The 20,646-nt window shown below is 48.1% G+C and overlaps 1 protein-coding gene across 3 annotated transcripts in view; it reads right to left on the reverse strand.

Moving 5' to 3' along the window:
* The window catches only part of LPP (LIM domain containing preferred translocation partner in lipoma), a 657,734-nt gene that overhangs the window by 193,251 nt on the left and 443,837 nt on the right, over positions 1-20,646 (reverse strand). For all 3 annotated transcript variants that reach the window (XM_069212799.1, XM_069212797.1, XM_069212798.1), the window contains one exon: positions 6,324-7,034. In XM_069212799.1, coding sequence (XP_069068900.1) covers positions 6,324-7,034 — 711 coding nt within the window. The remainder of the gene's footprint in view (positions 1-6,323; positions 7,035-20,646) is intronic.

A 20,646-nucleotide genomic window follows, 5' to 3' on the forward strand; every position in this document is an offset into this window, starting at 1 on the left:
ACTCTGTACCACTGTACTCTACACCACTGCTCTCTGTGACGCTCTACTCCACTCTACATCACTGCACTGACACTCTACTCTGCAGCATTGCACTGTCCACCACTGTACTATACACCAATGTGCTATTTCCTACTGCATTCTATGCCACTGCACTCTATGCCACTCTACTCTGCATCACTCCACTCTACAGCACTTTGCCCTACTCTGCACCACTCTACACTACACCACTGCACTCCCTGCAACATGAGTCTACTCTGCAATCTATGCCACTGCACCACTCTACACCTCTCTCTGCCACTCTATTGTATGCCACTCTACTCCACTGCACTCTATGCCACTCTACTCTGTCCCATGCCACTCCATGCCACTGCACTCTAAACCACTGCACTCTACGCTAACGCACTCTAAACAACTGCACTGTACCCCACTGCACTGTACTTTGCACCACTGGGCTCTACGCCACTGCTCCTATGCTACTATACTCCACTCCACACCACTATGCCACTAGCTTTAAGCCATGCTGAACAGCAGCTACTCTGGTGTATAACAAGGCTAATGGCTAAAACACATTAGCAAAGCCAATAACTCTTTCGTAGATGAGACCTATTGCTTTGCCAATGTTTGTTAGTACTATGAGGTACCGAAGTACCTGAAAGAACTGTAAAAATACAATTACATCATAATAAAGGCTGCTACAAAATGCTCAAATACATTTCGGTTATATAAAAAAAAAGTGCTTCTCAAAAACAGATTTGAATAATATACAGTTTATACCTAGTGCTAAAAAAATGTATAACACTCCATTAAAACCACACACTCCACAGCTCACCTTGGAACACCATTACAACACATCTCTGAAAGAAATATCTTTGCCACCAGAAAACTTCAAGTGACTCCTTTTAGTAAAGTCAATGCAGGTTTTCAAGCCCCTTTGTATTTGCAAATTTACCAGTTGCCCACATTTGCATGTCTTTAGGGAAGGAGACCCCCTGGCAAGAAGGTCTGATTCTTATCTGTCTGCCCCTCCCTCCCTCAGAGCACTGGAGACCCCCTGCCTTCCAGCCCAGCTGGAGAAACTCCTCTGCCCATAATTTCGCCCTGCCTCCGTTGCCCTTTAGGTGAAAGGCTAAAATTACGGACAAATGCCGTCCGTTAAAGCTTTGATCATGGACAACGGACAGCAGGGCGAAATTACGGACAGTCCGCGAAATTTACGGACGGGTGGTCACCCTAGTCCCGGCTTCCACCAGTCTGACGTGGACGTCAGCTATAGGCGTCAGCTGTTACCCCTGCCAAGCCCTTTGCTACCCCTGCCGCCTCCTCTGCTGCCCCTGCCCCCTCCTCAGCTCCCCCTTGCTCCAGTCTTTGCTACCCCTGGCTCCAGCCTTGCTTTCTGTGGTTGTGAATGGTAACTCTGGCTCCGCCCACTGCTACCCATGCCTCAGATCTTGCTACCCCTGGCTCCGTCCTTGCAACTTCTGGCTCCAGCCTTGCTTTATGTGGTTGCCAATGGTACCTCAGGCTCCGCCCGCTGCTACCCATGGCTCAAAACTTGCTACCCCTGGCTCCGCCTTTGCAACCTCTGGCTCCAGCCTTGCTTTCTGTGGTTGTGAGTGGTACCTCTGGCTCAGCCTACTGCTACCCCTGGCTCCGCCCTTGCAACATCTGGCTCCGCCCTTGCAACATCTGGCTCCGCCCTTGCTTTATGTGGTTGTGAATGGTTCCTCTGGCTCCGCCCACTGCTACCCATGGCTCAGATCTTGCTACCCCTGGCTCTGCCTTTGCAACCTCTGGCTCCACCCTTGCTAGCCCTGGCCCTGCCCTTGCAACCCCTGGCTCCACCCACTGCTATACATGGCTCCATCCTTCCTACCCTTGGTCTTCTCTTCAGAACCCCTGGCTCCGCCCTGGCTACCCCTGGCTCCACCCCTGCTACCTGTGGTTTTCACTTCAGTACCCCTGGCTCCGCCCCTGCTACCCCTGGCTCTACCACTGCTACCCTTATTCTTCTCTTCAGTACCCCTGCCCGTGCCTTGCTACCCCTCTATTGCCCTTTGGTACTCTAGGCTAGACTCGTGCTATCTTGTGCCCATTAGTACCTCTTACTCCTGCCCTTTGCCAGCCCTTGGTATTGCCCTTTTGTACCCATGGTTCAATCTTTCCTACTCCTCGCTTGCTCCTGCTGCCCCCTGGCTCTGCCCTTTCGTACCCCTCTCTGGTGCATTTCGTACCTCTGACTCAGCCCTTGGTCTTTCCTTTGGTCTCCACAGTTCAGTTTTGGGTACTCCTGGCTTGCCCTTGTTACCCCCTTGCTCAGACCTTGCTACCTCTGGTTGCCCTTTCCTCCCCTTTGCTCCCCCCTAAGCTACCCCTGGCTTGCACTTTCATCCCCTGGCATGCCCTTTGCTACACATTGTTGCAGCCTTGCTTTCCTTGGTCTTGTCAATGGTACCCCCGGCTCCGTCCTTCCTGCCACTGGTCTTCTCTTCAGCACCCCTGGCTCCACCGTGCCCCTCTATTGTTAGTTGCTACTCCAGTCATTACCCTTGCTACCCGTCTCCTCCTTGCTACTCCTCCATGTTTTTTTGGTACTCCAGACTCTAGCCTTGATATTACTGGCTCTGCCTTGCTACTCCCTCTATTGTCCTTTGGTACTCCAGGCAATACCCTTTCTACCCATGGCTCTGCCTTGCTACCCCTCTATTGTCCTTTGCTACCCCAGGTCTATGCTTGCTACCTCTGGCTCAGCCTTGCAACCCCTCTATTGTCGTTTGGTATTCCAGACAAAACCCTTGCTACCCATGGCTCCCGCTTGATACTCCTCTATTGTCGTTTAGTACTCCAGGCTCTAAGCTTGCTACCACTGGCTTCGTCTTGCTACTCCCTCTATTGTCCTTTGGTACGCCAGGCTCTATCCTTGCTACCCCTCTCTCCGCCTTGCTACCACTCAATTGTTGTTTGGTACCCCAGGCTCTATCCTTGCTACCCCTCGCTCCGCCTTACTACCTCTCTAGTGCCCTTTGGTATTCCAGACAAAACCCTTGCTACCCATGGATCCCGCTTGATACCCCTCTATTGTCGTTTAGTACTCCAGGCTCTAAGCTTTCTACCACTGGCTCCGCCTTGCTACCCCCCTCTATCATCCTTTGGTACCCCATGCTCTATCCCTGCTACCCCTGGCTCTGCCCTGCTACCCCTCCATTGTCCTTTGATACACCAGGCTCTATCCTTGCTACCCCTCTCTCCGCCTTGCTATTACTTGATTGTTGTTTGGTAATCCAGGCTCTATCCTTGCTACCTCTCTTGTGCCCTTTGGTACTCCAGGTCTATGCTTGCTACCCCCTCTATTGTCCTTTGGTACTCCAGACAATACCCTTGCTACCCATGGCTCCGCCTTGATACCCCCTCTTTTGTCATTTGGTACTCCAGGCTATAAGCTTGCAACCACTGGCTCAGACTTGCTACCCCTCTCTATTGCCCTCTGGTACTCATAGCTCTACCATGCTACCATTCTATTGCCTTTCGGTACTCAAGGTTTACCCTTGCTACCCCTGGCTTGCCCTTTGCAACCCCTGACTCCACCTTGCTACCCCTGGCTCCGCCTTGCTACCCATATATTTTCCTTTGGTACTCGAGGCTCTATCCTTGCTACCACTGGCTCCGCCTTGCTACCCCAGGCAATACCCTTGCTACCAGTGCCTCCACTTGCTATCCTTCTATTGCCCTTTGGTACTCCAGGGATACTGTTGCTACCCCTGGGTTGGCCTTTTTCTACCTCTGGCTCAGCCTTGCTACCCCTGGCCCCGCCATGGTACCCCTCTATTGTCCTTTGGTGCTCCAGGCTCTATCTTTGCTATTCCTGGCTCCACCTTGCTACCCCTCTTTTGCCCTTTGGTACTCCAGGGATACCCTTGCTACCCCTGGGTTGTGCTTTTCTACCCCTGGCTCTGCCTTGCTACCCCAGGTATTGTCCTTTGCTACTCCAAGTTCTATCCTTGCTACCCCTGGCTCTGTCTTGCTAACCCTCTAGTGCCCTTTGGTACTCCAGGTCTAAGCTTGCTACCGTTGGCTCAGCCCTGCTAGCACTCTACTGCCCTTTGGTACTCCAGGTCTACCCTTGCTACCCCCAGCTCCACCATGCTACCCCTCCATTGCCCTCTGGTACGCGTAGCTCCACCATGCTACCCCTCTGTTGTGCTTTGGTACTCCAGACAATACCCTTTCTATCCCTGGGCTGCCCTTTGCTACCCCAGGCTCCTCCCTTGGCACCCCTGGTCTTGAGCATCACAAAGTTTCCAAGCCTCAGGCACCCTGTTTACTTTCTACACTTTTCACTCCTGTGCCCTGTGCCCCCCGTGGTAAAGAGCATGGCTCGAGGGGGTATGGGGTGTCTGCAGGGGACGTCAGCCTGGTTTCAGAGGGCGCGGGGGTCATTCAGTGCCCCCAGGCGCCTCCGTGAATTATATGTAGTCTGGACCTCCAAAAATATCCCTTGGAGATACATTGGCCCATTCCACGAAAAACCTAATAGTTCCCAAATTTAGGGGCGCAACTGCGGGCAATAGGTAGTTTAGCTGGAGGCAAACAGTCTCCATCCTCACCCCAAAAGGCACGCAGCAGCCCACCCCAAGTCTGCAAACTTATGGTAGTTTGGCCATGTCTGGAGGGGGCGTGGTCGCGAGTGACCTGCAGATGGGGGCCCAGAGCAGACCTCAGATCCTGCCCTACACCTGACGCTGTGCAAGTCCCCAGCAGATCTGAGTCTTCCGTCTTAGCTCAAACCTGCAACTGTTGACGGTGAGATGTCACGTTTCTGTGTTTTTTTTAATAATTAAACTTAAAAATAAAAAAAAATACAAAAAGACTACAAAATGACAATGGAACCCCTCAATGCTCATTCTGACTGGTAAGCTCCTCGAATAAAGCAGACTTTGCAGTCAGTGGTTCTTCAAACTTGTAAATATCCGTGAAATATTGCTGCTTGACGCAGTGTGCATGCATATGCTGGGCCACTAGAATTATGTAGGAGGGGGGTCAAATTATGCGGCAGGGTTGAGTAAATTATGCGGCAAGAGGCAAATTATGCGGCATTATGTGGCACATTTTGTGATGGTATTTTGCTATTTTTCAGCTTAACACTGTCCTAGCATCAACTGTGCCTCAAGAACCAATTTAACAACCAATTATAGCAATAAGGTACAGACTGATGACCTGTCAACCTTTGCAAAAGGGGTTCTACTGCGTGAACCGTCTGAGCTGGGAACTTTAATGTTAAAAACTGCAGTTTGAGGGGGATGATGGATTATACGGCAGATTGGGCAAATCTACATTTATTCATAAATGGCCACCAGCGTACAACCGCAGAGTTCCAGTGGCCCTGTGTATATGGTATTTCTGTGGTGCGAACCTATACCAAGGGCACTGGAGCGCTGTCTGCACATAGTTAAAGGGCACTAGGAGAGGACCCTGGGCTGTTAATGGACGTCTGAATGACTGACTGGCCTCTAAAGAGCGAGGCTTCAGCGCCTTCCTGGAGCGGAGCATCTCTGTGTGGTGGTGTGAGGGGTGGAGGTGGGGATCCTAAAGGCGACCAGGATGCTGATCCTGTTCCTGGGAGCACAGATGGAACAGACCTCCTGTCTTGTTTCCGTTTTTCACACCTCTTAGCCTGCACTGTGATTGTGTCCTTGTTGAGGGTAAATTACTTTTTCTGTATTAGAAGGTGGGAGGGGCTCTGACTGCACGACTGAGTTTTTAAACCAATAAAAAAAAAATGCTGACCCTGGTATAGTGCATAAGCCTCGGAGGCCACAGATCTCTCTTCAGGTGGTACCTGGTACATGAATGCCGCATCAGCTTGGAAGATCACGTCTTCAGAAGGTGACCTCTGCCACAGACAGCATTAGGGAGGAGGACCAGTCACATCCCTTCTCCTCGTGGCACCTGGTACAGAGCACACTTGTCTCTTCTAGGGACACCAGCAGAAGGGTCCCATGTGGGTCCAAAGCAAGGCCACCTCGGTGCTCAATCCAAAGACCTTCCCGTCGGCCGCCATGACCGGTCTGTGTGCCCCAGGCTGTGCCAGGACAGCCTTGGCATGGCCTTGCACCCTACCAGGGCAGCAAAGCTCCTGACAGGGCCCTCCTGAAAAACAACCCACCCAGGACGTGTGCCTAAGAGAGATCTGCTTCTCAACACCTCCACAATTTGATCCAGTCCACTCTGCCCTACTATTTAGGTTTCAAGGTACTTATGATGTCAGATTATTCAAGAACAAAAGAAACCACATCTGTGCAACAAACAGACTATTCTCAAGTCCATACCTTCACTTGCTGGGCAGCCGGTGGTGCCTGGGGCGCCGGGAGAGGGTCCGTGATGTAGGTCTTCTTCGTGTTTGGTGATATATAAGACCCTGCAGGGTTCTGCCCCATGGAGGGCACAGCGGATGGATGAGACGGCTCTTGCTTCCAGGTCGCTTGCGGAGCGTAGGCGTGCTCAGAACCATTCCTTCCTCCGTAGCCTAAACTTCCCGTGTGGTAGGGGTCTTGGTAAGACCCATGGCTTGGAGGTGGTGGTGGGTACCCATACCCAGGTTCGGAGTAACGCACCGGCTGCGGTGGGGCGTACCCATAATCAGGCCCACGTGGCTGTGGGATGTTGTTCTGGGCAGCGCCGGGGGGACGTACCTGCTGTTGGCCATACGGCTGGTTCGGGTTGACGTTGTATTGTGGTCCCGGCTGCGGGGCTGAGGGCACAAAGTGAGGACTAGGCTGCGCAGACTTCACCTGCACGTTAAAGGTGGGCCGCGTCGGAGTGGACGCGGTTGTATATGATGCAGGCACCGGCTGGGGTTGAGTTTTCACTGCAGCGGGTGTCGGCGAAGGCTGAGAAGTGGTCTGTGGCTGCGGCTTAGCTGCAGACTTCTTGGTGGCCGTCAAAGGAGGCTGGGTTGGGATGACCATTCTTTTATGCCCTGTCACAGGGGTCACTGCTGGAGGGGAGGTCACCTGGAGCCCAGTGGGAAAGCCAGAACTCTGCAAAGGAAGAACATGAACTTTAAGTGCAGGGGTAACAAGACAACGCACTACTCACAGAACAAGCCGGTCATACACATATTGCAAAAAAGCTAAAGAAAATGAACATCAAACTAGGGTGTGGTCATGACATCGTGCACGGGGAGCATGGAGTTCCTTACCACGAGCGCCTTATATGAGCATATGCATCTTATCACTGACCAGTGAGAACCCCTGGCGAACCGTGCCATGCTTCCTATCCCAGCCAACCGGTCCATGACCCGGGCTGACCATGCTAGCGACTTCTTAAATTCAATGCAAAGTGTGTTCAAAAAGCAAAACCAAGAGTGCGCATTCTTAGTTGGCACATTTTAGTGACTTATATTCATGCAAACTGGGCCTCTAGATGTTGTCTCCTGGTGACTTCCAATCAGCTGCCCTTCTCTCCGGATCTTTTCAAGGCAGGCTTGGCCAGTGCACCAAGATCAACCTGCAGGGCTGAGGATGGCACGGGGTGGGCACAGGCGGGTGGAAGCAGGGGCGCTCTGCGAACAATGGGCAAGGGGCGAGGGGTACAGACCAATTTCAAACCCGCAAACATGTTTGTACTAGAAAGAGTAGAGTCTTCCGTCGCTCATGAAAGTACAGGAATCCTCGGGCTGAAATAGGAAGCCCAAGGGCTCAGATAACTTCTCAAGTCACAGAAGGAGATGGTACACTGAGGCAGGCACCGTGCATCTCACTGCTTCCTGGTGATCCCCCAATCTACCTACCGCCGATGTGCTCATGTTAGTACAATGTGAACCCCCAAATCATAACATTACCTATATATACAGAAATGTTAATCGCAGGGAGATATGGTCTTGCAGGCACTAACAAAAAACGATGGAGACCCCCCAATCACTGTCAATGGAAAGGGTGATTGGGGTGCTGACAGGATAGTTTTTTGTTGTTGTTTTAAACATTATAGCAATATAACAGAGTAAGTCCTTCTACTGCATAAATGACAAAACATTAAAATGTCTCAGGTTGGAGTAAGTTCCACACTAAGGACAGTTTCTAGGATCTCCTAGGATGTAATTGGCTTGTTTGGCCCTGGCACTAGACGCCACTAAATATACACAGTAACTTGTTTGTAATGTAGCGCTTTATACAACGCTCAGTCCATCTCTAAGCACTCAGGCAAGCGGCTCTGTCTTCTAGTTACTCAAAGCCTCCCAGAGAGGAGCCCAGACAGGCACTAGCGCCTGGTCCCGGGTGAGAAGCGACTCGGCGCCTTCACCGGGTTCCAGTTGAACCGGGAGCTAGGAGCTAGGCCCCCCCTCCCCCCCCCAAGCACGGCAGCAGCAGTCACCTGGGCTCATCACTCAGGAGCAGTGCTGGGAAGCAGCTGTTGGCGAACCAGATCCGGGCCGGGCCCAGCTCATTTAGCATCCATTTCTCCCGGTGGATTTTCCAACACCGGGACACATCCAGCGGCTGGTGGCGCTGGGCTTCCCCTCACCTCACTAGTGCATAGGACTAACTGATTTGGGGGCGGGTTTTGAATTTACTCCACCCCTGTATAATATGCATGCGCTGTAAGGATGTCACAGGAAGATGCCTGTGTGAGCATGTACACCAAATACGATTTAAATAGTACTCATTCTTCATGCAACAACTTTTATAGCGCTACACGTGCCAATGACATCACGCAGCTACACACAATGAGCGATTAATGCGTGTTCACCTGCATACAGGAGTGTTACACAAGGCACTCGCTCTTACTAGCTGTAGGAGTCCCATCGCAGCCATACTGCGAGGCGCTACATGTGAAGAGCGCTTGGACCCAAGGCAGAGAGTGGCTGGGAGCTGTCTGCACTAATAAGACTATTACTACCCACAGGAAACTTTTGTTTTTTTGCAACAATCATGCAGGATGGGCGAAAAAGAAAACAAAAAGCTTCTATAGCTGTGCCTTGAAGTGTGCACGAGGCTCTTTCATGTTGTTCCATAGCTCACTCTGCTTTCAGATCTGTGACAAACGCAGTAACCCACTGAGCTATCCACATAAAACACAACTCCGATCGGCAGGTTCACTCGGTGCTTTGCCGGAGGCTTATTAACCCGCTTTGCTACTTTATGAAGAACCAATAGTGTGATTAGAAAAACACATTAACCACCAGTTACTTACAGTTATTATCCCCTGAAAACTGCTGGGCACACAAAGGGCTCTGCAGCACGTGCGTTAACCCAGCTAAGACATTTTAAACCATAGTCTGTATATGACCAATTAGGTAAGCAAGAAGGGGGTTGCAGTCACTTTTGTCTGCGTTGCCAGTTTTGTAGCAGCAGAGATAAAATAAAAAAATAAAGAATTGTACAGGTTGACTGTCACTCGGCTTTCTATGACCGCGCTCCCTAAGCACCCGAGACTAAAGCCTTGATAAAATTGATATCTACCACTGCTGCCACACCAGTAAGAAGAATTATCACCTGCAGGACCCCAACTACCACAGACCGATTACAAATGGGCCTTTCCTGGGCAAACTGATAGAAAGAACAGCATTTGCCCAGATGTCACAATTCTTTGAAGATAACTCAATACTTTCAGACTACCCAAATGGATTCTGCCCAGGAAGAGGCACCGAATCTGCCCTCATCGCCATCTTAGATGACCTTAAAAACACAGTAGATCTGAACTGGGTTTCTGCACTACTTCTCCTGAAACTCTCAGGTGCCTTTGATGGAGTTGACCATGACACTCCAATGCAAACACTCTGTGAAGCCGGCATAAAGGGGACTGCTCTCGCCTGGATCACATCCTACCTTCAAAACAGCACTAATGTCGTCAATTCTGCCCCTCTCATCCAAACCCTACGTCACAAAAGCAGACGTCCCACAAGGCTGAATCATCTCACCCATGCTTTTCAACATCTACATGTTGTCATTATCAGCAAGGATGGATGAATTTCAGCTCAAATGCTATAACTATGCAGCATGCTCACAAATACTCCTTAAACTTGAATGTCCCAAATACATTGCAAACTCACAAATCTTCAGTTGCTTCAGGGTTGTTGATCAGTGGATGACATGGAACCATCTCAAACTGAATGCATCCAAACCAGAAATACTAACATGATTGGAAAAATTATGACCCACTCTGCGCCTGGCCTGATGATCTGGGGCCACATCCTAAACTACCTAAGGAAGTAAGAAACCTTGGAATTACCATGGACTCAAAGTTAACAATGAACGCCCAAGAGGTCAAATTATCAAGCTCAAGCTTCATCACCATGAAAACTAGGCGACACATCTTCCTCCACCTAGGATTTCCACACAAAGTCCAGGCTACTATCTCTGTTGTACTGTCTAAACTTGATTACACCAACGGCCTCTACCATGGATCATCTCTATCTACTACGAAATCTACACCGTATTCAGAACTCAGCTGCCAGACTACTCCTATGTGTAAAGCCACAAGCCCACATCTCCCTTGCCTTAAGGGCCCTACATTGGTTACTGGTTGCCGGAAGATCCACCTTCAAGCTGCTTTGTATCACCCACAAAGCAATACATGGAACAGGACCACGTTTCATCAGGGATAAAATCACCAAATGCATTCAAAGGAACTCTGCTCCAGACTGACACTGCGCCTCAAAACACCACTACAGGAAAAAAAAAACATAGGTGGTACATCCTTCTCTGTTCAAGCGGCCAAACTATGGAATTTATTTACCCCAGACATAAGATACACAGATAACTATCTTTTCTTCAGAAGACTACTCAAGAGCTGGCTCTTTCCTATATAATGACCATACTCAAACACTAATGTACAGAGTATCTCTGTGTATGTAAACATTTGTAATTTGATTATATATATTTATCTAGATTATGTGTATTTCTTTGTACAAGTAATTATAACAACTATCGTTTTTAAAATATATATTCTTTAAGTTTGCTTAAATGTATATATTACTTGCCGTTAAATATATATAATTCTATACTTAACACAGTTATAGGTCATTGCATAGATTTTATATAAGATGTTTGATTAGATGCGTAAGAGTCGCCATTTTTTATTTTATCTTTCACAATGTGTAAATATTATCACAACTATTTGATCTACAAGCACTTCACTATTGAAATACGGAGGAAAAGGTACAATTAAAAAAACAGTTATAAAAATACACAAACAAATTAGCTTCAAGTACAGCAACGCTTGAAAGTCTGAGTTTACACAACTTTAAATCTCAATATATTATTTTCCTTACACATATACACCCTTTCTATGTAGTCACGTGTCTATATAGTTATTACTTCACTCCTACTGCAGAAGAGAGAAAAACCCAAAAGAAACGTTCAGTCTTCAATGCACTGCTCTCACCCTATACCTCTGTCGATATATCCTCCACCTTCCCTCTGGCTCATCCAACCCTCATTCTACTGCAATGATCTCCAAGATAACCCTTCCTAATTCTTCCCTCATGTATCGCTCCGTTGACTCATCCCAAACTGCTTCTTACTACTATGATCTCCCAAATGGCACATTCCAGACTCTTCCCTCTTCGATGGCTCCATTGTCCTGTTCAATCCAACAGACGCACAATGGTCACTCAAACAAACTCATATTCCCCTATATCAATCCGCCACAAATCCTTCTGGGTTCCGGAGCAGCATGCCCATCAGGGGTAGTAAGCGCTATCTAAATACAATTAAGGTGGGAGTTGACTCCCTGGGTGGCCCCAGTACAGGGAGCTCACTCAAGAGGAACCAGGCAAGTTAGGAGAAAACTCTGAACATGTGGTTTGGGGAAATGGAAAGATTCAGGAACAAGGGGAAAACCTATGTAATTAAGAGTTCTAGACGTGCAATGGGGAATTCCCAGACTAGTGCACCATAAAGAGGAATTAGCAGAGTATATCTGGAGCCCTGTGAGCTGAAGAGCTATATGTGCTCTAATTCAGAACCACGCTTACTTCCTGTCAACGAAACCGGTTCCTCTTTTTATCGGTGGGGGTTTCTCCTCTTAACAGAATTTCTTCTTTCTCAGCCCTAACCACAAACCAAACACTTCTACGAGAAACATAACTTGAAGAAACGTTTTCTGGAAAGCATAAGTGTGTGAAAGGGGAAGGGCAGTGTTTCCCCCGCCGCCGAGAGGCTGAGGGGAGGCCTTGGCAGGCTGGGGGCAAGGCAGCGGGGTTTCCAGTAATGCCAACCACAAGGCTGGTTTCTTCCGCTCTGTCCTGGCACAGCAGCACGGGTGCCTGATGCCAGCTGCACAGTGCACGCTGCTGCGATCATCGGGAAGGAAGAGTCATTCACTGAGTCCCAGAAATCATTTGTTCACCCAATCCCAAACTTATAGACGAGTGGTTAGACTGGAGCTCAAAGGGAGCTGTGACACTGCACACAGACACAAGGGGGCAGTTCTTGCAGCCAGGCACAGCCAATGGCCTGCTTTGCATTTAGAGTCCTGGGTACAACATTTAAAAAAAGTTGTTGTAGAGTTAAAAAGAAAAAATGAAACTAATACAAACACAATTGCTTTCTGTATACAATGCACCCATCAGATAACAGGTTTAATGAGTGGGACCGGTCTACTGCTGAGATGGTAACATAGTCCCCCGTGCATTGCAATGCAAGTACTCCACAGGGGACAGAACGCCCTATACCCCGTGGAGACAAATACTCCTCTCGGAGCAGCCAAGGCTTGTGCTATCTATACATTAAACACTTGTAACAACAGGTAATTCAGACAGCTGTACTATCAAGCCAGACCTAAACATCACAGTAATGAAGCCAGCATCAAAGTTGGCCAATGGGTTTGATTTCACTGCCTTGGTGAAAAATATTTTATGGATTCAGGTGGGTGCAACAAAATACAGAGCTGAGGGGATACAACGTCTTCGGATGAGTACTTTATAGGACCGAGTGATAGGACACACGTATTCAGACGAGTACTTGATAGGACAGAGCTGAAGGGATACAACGTTTTAAGGGGAGTACTTTATAGAGCAGAGCTGATGGGATACAACGTCTTGGGATGAGTACTTGATAGGACAGAGCTGATGGGACACACGTCTTCAGATGAGTACTTGATAGGACAGCGCTGATGGGACACAACATCTTGGGATGAGGGATGAGTACTTTATAGGACAGAGCTGAGGGGTTACAACGTCTTGGGATGAGTAGTTTATAGGACCGAGGGATGGGACACACGTCTTCAGACGAGTACTTGATAGGACAGAGCTGAGGGGATACAACGTCTTGGGATGAGTACTTTATAGGACAGAGCTGATGGGATACGTCTTGGGATGAGTACTTTATAGGACAGAGCTTATAGGATACAACGTCTTAGGATGAGTACTTGATAAGGCAGAGCTGATGGATGAGTACTTTATAGGACAGAGCTGATAGGATTCAACGTCTTGGGATGAGTACTTTATAGGACAGAGTGATGGGACACACGTCTTCAGACGAGTACTTGATAGGACAGAGCTGATGGGATACATCTTGGGATGAGTACTTTACAGGACAGCTGATGGGATACAACGTCTTGGGATGAGTATTTTATAGGACAGAGCTGATGGGATACAACGTCTTGGGATAAGTACTTTATAGAGCAGAGCTGATGGGATACAACGTCTTGGGATGAGTACTTGATAGTGCAGAGCTGATGGATGAGTACTTCAGAGGGCAGAGCGGATGGGATACGTCTTGGGGGAGTACTTTTTAGGACAGAGCTGATAGGATACAACATCTTGGGATGAGTACTTGATAGGACAGAGCTGATGGGATACGTCTTGGGGGGGGGGGAGTACTTCTTAGGACAGAGCTGATGGGATACAACATCTTGGGACGAGTACTTAATAGGGCAGAGCTGATAGGATACAACGACTTGGGATGAGTACTTGATAGGACAGAGCTGATGGGATTTAACATCTTGGGATGAGTACTTGATAGGACAGAGCTGATGGGGGATTCAACGTCTTGGGATGAGTACTTGATAGGACAAAGCTGATGGGATACAACATATTGAGATTAGCACTTTTTAGGGCAGAGCTGATGGAATACAATGTCTTGGGAGGAGTTCTTGATAGGACAGAGCTGATTGGATACGTCTTGGGATGAGTACTTTTTTAGGACAGAGCTGATGGAATGCGACATCTTGAGATGAGTACTTGGTAGGACAGAGCGTATAGGATACAAAGTCTGAGGGAAGAGTACTTTATAAACCACTGCTGTGAGACCCTTTTTGCAGCCAGGGATACTGGGCTCCCAACACAGTGGTTGAAGTAGTTTGCCTCTGGTGTCCTGTGGTTCATCCTAACATGGTTTTGGAAACTGGGCCAAGTATAATCCATTCCACACTCGAGTCTCATGGTAGCCTGGGCGAGGAGTCACAGGCTTCTCAGAGCTAGTGTGGGAAGACAAGAACTCAGAACTCAACAGTCAACCAAGCCACAAAGCACTGTGGAACCCACTGCTAAAGTTTAAGGAAAAAGAAAGTACTTGAATCACGAAGTGTTAATAAACACTACACATTCCAAACGTGATTTAGTTACAGAGTTGTACACCACTTACAAGACCCAATGAAACGCAGATCTCTCTGTGGAGCCAGTATCTGCTCCCCTTTCCCGTTATGTTACTCAGGTAAAGACATGGGGGTAGGCAAAGAAGAGATGCAGATTACTAGTGAGCACAACAAAGACTGACGCCTTAGGTTGGTTAGCAATAGCAGCAACAGTTTCCCTCTACTCACATTCAGGCACAGTTTCCCAGTTTGGTCAGGTGGTGCAGCGTTACCTGCTCAGTGATGCTGGGGAGTCCCTAGGTCTGGGCTGGTGCGATCGGAGTCTTCGAACTTTGGGGCCAGGGTGGGAGACCATGGTCAGCATTGTAGGTCCCTTCAAGACCAGGGCCACTGAGCAACCCCTCAACAGGCATCATGGGCTTCTACTAATGCAAGTGGGCATTCCTCTTCGGTACTGGAGCCAAGCCGATACAGGCAGAGTCCTATTTTCAGCAGTTGTGGTCCTGAAAGCCAATGCATGAAGATGCTCATCTTCAGCTGTTGTGGCCTAGGAGACTGATGCACCTGCTCTTCCTGGGTGGCTCACTAGGCCCACAGGGTTGATGGCAGGAACCCTTGGCTGCACTATGCCGACTTGGTGAATACTTCTTCACAGCGGCTGGCAGTGGAAGCTACAAAAAGAGATGGGGGCCTCTGCAGTCTTCAGGTCAAGATTGGCTACTGAGTGCACAACGCTCGACAAAACACTAGGACTCTCATGCTTGACAGTCTCTAATCCTGCAGGACCAAACAATAATTGCATTTCTGGGCAGACAGGCTTTCTAGTTGCTGTGGAAGACCCTCAGCTTCTCCAGCAAGCTACAGACTTCCAGTGACATTCCCCCAACTCTAGGAGACTGGCTGTCAAACATTCATCAACCCTGGTCTCATAGCAGTACTCCCAAGACTCTGGGGAGCCCTCCCTACAATGGTCATGAAGGTCTTGTAACTTGAACAAAGTGGGGTGCTGAGGATCCCACCTGCATACACATTTTCCAGGCGATCCACCATCGTCAGCGTCAGAACCGGTTTGAGTAGATTCTCTTTCGAATGCCACTTGGATCTTCACTCTCCAGCCAGAGGAATGCGGGCAGTATGCGTCCACGTCCAAAGCTGCAGCCACCCTCCACCTTGTGCTACACTAAACCTTTTTCAAAATTGAACCCACTGGCGCCAGTACTTAGATTCGCACCCGGGATGTCTTTTCACGTTTGCGAGGCCAACCCCCTGGTGGAAAGCATTATCCTCCGGATCGTCCTAATTGTTCTGTGTTTTTTTAAGTGGTGTTGGAGACACAGCAAAATCTAACTCTAAAATTGTCAATATATGGAGACATTTTCCTCCACCTATGTACACTGGCACTGAATCTTCTCCATCCAGCAAGGGGTTCATTACAGATGTTACTGTTTATGTAGTACCGAGGAGACATGATAGGCACAGTACAATAGGAGGCGGCTTCTTTATTCTCTCTAATCTTGCTCATTTGTTTTTATTTAGTGGATTTTTTTTAATATCTGGTCATTACAAGATCAGACCAGTTTTTTCTTTTTAGTTTCCATTTTATTTCTTTCATTTTATTACAGGTCGCTGGACTTGAAGTGCTGTTCCCCAAATCTGATAAATTCTAACAAGAGCTTTGCCTTTGTAGGAATTTCATCTCTGAAACCTTTAAAAACTTTTGATTTTGGAGGTTGCTTGGTTTCAGAATACTTCACAGGTTTACCTCAACATTGGTGGTGTCCATCATCACTGAATCATCCAGATTCTCAGATCTGCCGAAGCTAGATATATTACCATCAATTGTTGCATATTTATCATGCAATGATCCTCCAAGAATGTATTGTCTATTATCACGCTTACTCTGTGTCTGGGCATTGATGGATAATGGTTTCAAGACCAAGGTGAGAGTGGATAATGATTCTTCTTGAGCCATAACTTTATTAACAGGGAAGCTCGGCCTTTATTCCACCGCCATTTCCCCGGTGGGCCGGAGCCACTGGACGCCGGTTTTCAAAGCAGAGGGTCACTGCTGGTGCCCAGGTCACTTTACCCAGCTACACGAGAAATATTGCAGCAGGCACGGGGAGGCTTCAAGAGGGCATGTGGGAGAGAGGAGGAAAGGAAAAAAACAGGGAAGAAGAAAACAGCAATAGAGAGGAAGGGAGAATAGATGAAGGGAAGATGGTCATACTGCTAGGAGACAAGAGTAGCAGGCTGGTTTGAGCAATATTGACAAGGATGCTTTTGGTTCCCCAGTCTGGCTCTGCCGATTAATTTTCAACGTTGAGGTCAACACTGAGTAAATTGAGGACATCACACTTATTATAGGAGAATCTAAAATTTGTGGCTGTGGTACATTATCACCAACTTAAAAGGACACATATATTAATTCCAACACAGACACCTATTTCATTAAAAGTTGATCTTGAGCTAATGAGCATCTGAGAATATTTCTTAGATGTCCCCACCTGCCATAACTGATGGAAAATGAAATACACAGAAGGTGATGGGAGGATGCTGGCAGTAACACACATCATTGGCATTTGCTTGGGGCAGCATTTCAGCCCAACATTCGTTTACCATACCACCTCAGTTTGGACCCAGTCACATGCAGATCAGTCTTGACTCCGCTCCAATAGGAACAGTCCAGCTGGAACACAATCAATGTAAGACCAGTTTCACCCTGGTTCAGACTCTTCAGTAGGGTGTAGCTTGGTTCCAGTGAGCACGTGGCCCACATCAAACCCTGAGAGTTCAGTACAGCAGCACTCATTAGCTACCAGGCGATTATCTCTAGAGAGCACAGGAATCCCAAAAATACAGTTTGGGAGACAGATGAAGACTTTAGGAGAGAAGGGAAAAGTGAAATATGGGGTATGAGAAGTAAAGTTAATTTTCTAGACCTAACAGGCCAGAAATCAGGAGGTTATAATAAGATCTATTTTTGTATGTGTGGGTAAAAGTGGGTGGGGGGTAGGCGCCCTTGCTTGAGTTTTCAAGAGTGCCTTGAGGACTTCTGTACACCGCTTCAGACAGATCTTTGCTTTTCTGACGTTGTTTTGGTTGTTTGTGTCTCATTTGAAGATGCTCTGACCTACATTCCTCAACGCCCGCAAGTCATTTTGTTTGGTGTGACTGCTTAGCGGTATATTTCAAGGAACGGAGATGAGAGGTACCAGCAGGTGCGGCTCCTCAGCTAGGGCGGAAGAGCGTTTCCTCCCCCACCCCCACCAGCACTGCAAACCTTTTACCAAAAAATGATAATAAACTAGGTTTATTATCGTTTTTTAGTAAAAGGAGCAACGCCACGGGCCGTGACGAGCACTCAGGGGGAGTGCGCAGCACTCCCCCCTCACTGGGCATATATGTTTGGCCAGCCAAACACATGCAGAGAAGGCTTTCTCGAGCCCGGCAATGTGTTGCCGGGCTGGAGAGAGCAGACACGGGCTCCCAGTCTGCCAGGGAGCACCATGGATGGGCACTCCCAGCCAATCCTGATGTTGCTCTGAGCAGTGCCAGGATTGGCAGCAGCCTGTCTACAGGAGAGGAGCCGCACAGTAGTGACGGCAGTGACAACAATGATACAGGTACTTTTTTTTTTATTATTAAAAAAAAAAAAAAAAATTCCCCCCCACCTACATGCACGCTGTCCCGTCCCTTTTTAGCAGCGCAAGCCGCTCCTGGGTACCAGCATACCGTATTCCAGCCAACCTCCATATTCTGCAAACACTGGACAGTTTCTTCATGAGGGGGCCAGCCAGAGGTCGGTAGCCCTTCCGCTGGTGGTCGGCTCACTGGCGGGGTGATTCCATACAAGTCCAGCACTGTAAACAGATCATTGTTCAGAGGGTGTGGTTACCATGGAAACTCATCATTTGTGGCCAGGGTATGATCGGCCTAATTAAAAATACCACTCGCAGCGAGCAGAAAAAGGAGTCCAAATGACCGGAAGTGGAACCTGCAGAGCACTCCTCAATTAGATCAGAGGTGTGGGGCCAGCTCACAAGCGGGAGCCAAGAAAATAAATACACAGCATGTGTGATGTCATTGTTGGGAGCAGACCCCAGGTGCCATTAGCAACATTAATCTGTACGGCATCGTGAGAAGGAGTTTCTGAATTCAATACGTGAAGATACTTCTGTAATTTTAATACAAAGTCCTTTGCGAAGTTAAAACCCAAACACCAGAAGAGAAGCGCCTATGGAGATCCAAGAAAGATTAGATGGAATAATTCTGTGTTTTCTTTTAGTTAAGTAGGGCTAATTCTGTCACTACAAACCACAATGCTTATCCCGGAACCCCACCTGTAAATACCACAGTAGTAATGCAAACTTCAGCAAGCCTCAAGCCGCTCTACTCAAGTACTGCTACAGCAGAAGGAAAGAAGGTCACATTCTGGTCGTTCTGTAACTTTATAGAAGAAGCATTGGCAAAGCCAATAGGGTACGCCTACTAGACAGGTAGTAGCTTGGTTGATTTCTTTTAGCCATGTTGTGGAGCACATTTCTGTTTGTAGCATCTTGACACTTGTTTGTGTGAGTTTTGTGTGATTTTTTTCCTGGCAGGACAGGAGAGGAAGCAACAAGGGAGAGAGTGGGTTTGGACAGTGCACGCAACAACATGGTTAGAAGCGAACCAGACAATGCTTTATTTGTAAAATAAAAAGTGCTGGAGCCCTAAGCGCTGCTTAGAAACCCGCGGCTGGCCCTAATAGCAAAGGTGCGCCGTCCTGAATCCACCTCAGGCATCTAATTCACTGCCAGTCAGTCCCTGCAAATTATCTCACTCGTACATGTTTCTGGTTTCTCCTTTGGTGACCTATTTCCTGCATTTCTTTTCCTCAGTCTTTACCTTTTGTTTGTTTTTCCCTCTGTTGGCCTCTGGAAATGTGGAGCATTAAGTGCCAGTCCCCAGTACTAGGTACCGGTACCACCCACAGTCTTAAATTAAGCACTAAAAAAAGGACAACAAACAATGCAGGATGACGGAGAGGGGCAGGTCAAGCAACAATGCAGAAGAGGAGGAGGGATTGGGGTCCATGTAAAAGGAAAGGAAGTACCTCTGAAAGTGGGGAGCAGTGGAGAGACACTGAGCAAGGGAAGCAGTACTTGGGCCATGCTCCAGGGTAGGGACATACACATCAGGAGGAAGCAAGGCGAGCCCTTTCTAGCCAAAGGGAAGTAAGAAGCGATGAGGCCAACCAATGATTATAAATGGGTGGGCTCTAAGCCCACTGTCAGTAAACAAAATGTCCTGCAAGTGATAAATGCATGCGTTCTCAGGTGTGACCTAAATTAGAGGGTGTTTGGGGAGTGGTGGGAAAGAAGGGTAAAATGTCAAGGAGGTGAAAGTCCCCACCAAACATACTGAAGGGCATAAAAATACCAGTAGTGCCCCCCAAAATATTTGTGTACTGCCTGAGGGGGAACAGCCTGTACCCCGCAGACTTTACCACGCAGAACCTTTTCCATGCAGGTAAGGTAAGTATCACACAGTTAAGTTTATGTACCTTTACCACGCAGTAGTTTTCCAACAAAGCCAGGAAGTTTTTTTTAATTATTTTTTTAAATATCTTACTTTTAGGTTATTTAAAAAAAAAAAAAGATTTTAGGGTTTTGGGATTAACGGAGGCAAAGAGAGGTGAGGGAGACCTGAGGGTTCAGTGGTGGGTAGTGCAAAAGCGAGGTACGGGTGAGTTGAAGGCACAGGTGTAGGCAGAGACAAGGAGATGTGAGGGTGACTTGAGGGCTCAGGGGTGGAAGTGGTACATTAAGTGTTCTGTGTTGACGGACACCCTATACGTGATATTTTCTTTGATATCCGATTCGCATTGCAACATTGGTGGGTACAGTATCCGTTACCCATGTTTGTTTGTGGTTATCTGGCGGCTTCTGTTACTGCCACCAACACCATAACACGCCACGTGCCTACGATGTTCAAAAGTCTAGACTGTCAAGTGTCAACATTGTCCATCCTCTACTTCTAAATTTACTTAGCACCCCAGTCCCACCGCCACTCTCTACAAGGTCCTCTGCTAGTCGTACCTTCAACGCTGTCCCTCTATGTGTGGGCTCA

The sequence above is a fragment of the Pleurodeles waltl genome, chromosome 11 (assembly GCF_031143425.1).
Source record: "Pleurodeles waltl isolate 20211129_DDA chromosome 11, aPleWal1.hap1.20221129, whole genome shotgun sequence".
Taxonomy (NCBI): Eukaryota; Metazoa; Chordata; class Amphibia; order Caudata; family Salamandridae; genus Pleurodeles; species Pleurodeles waltl.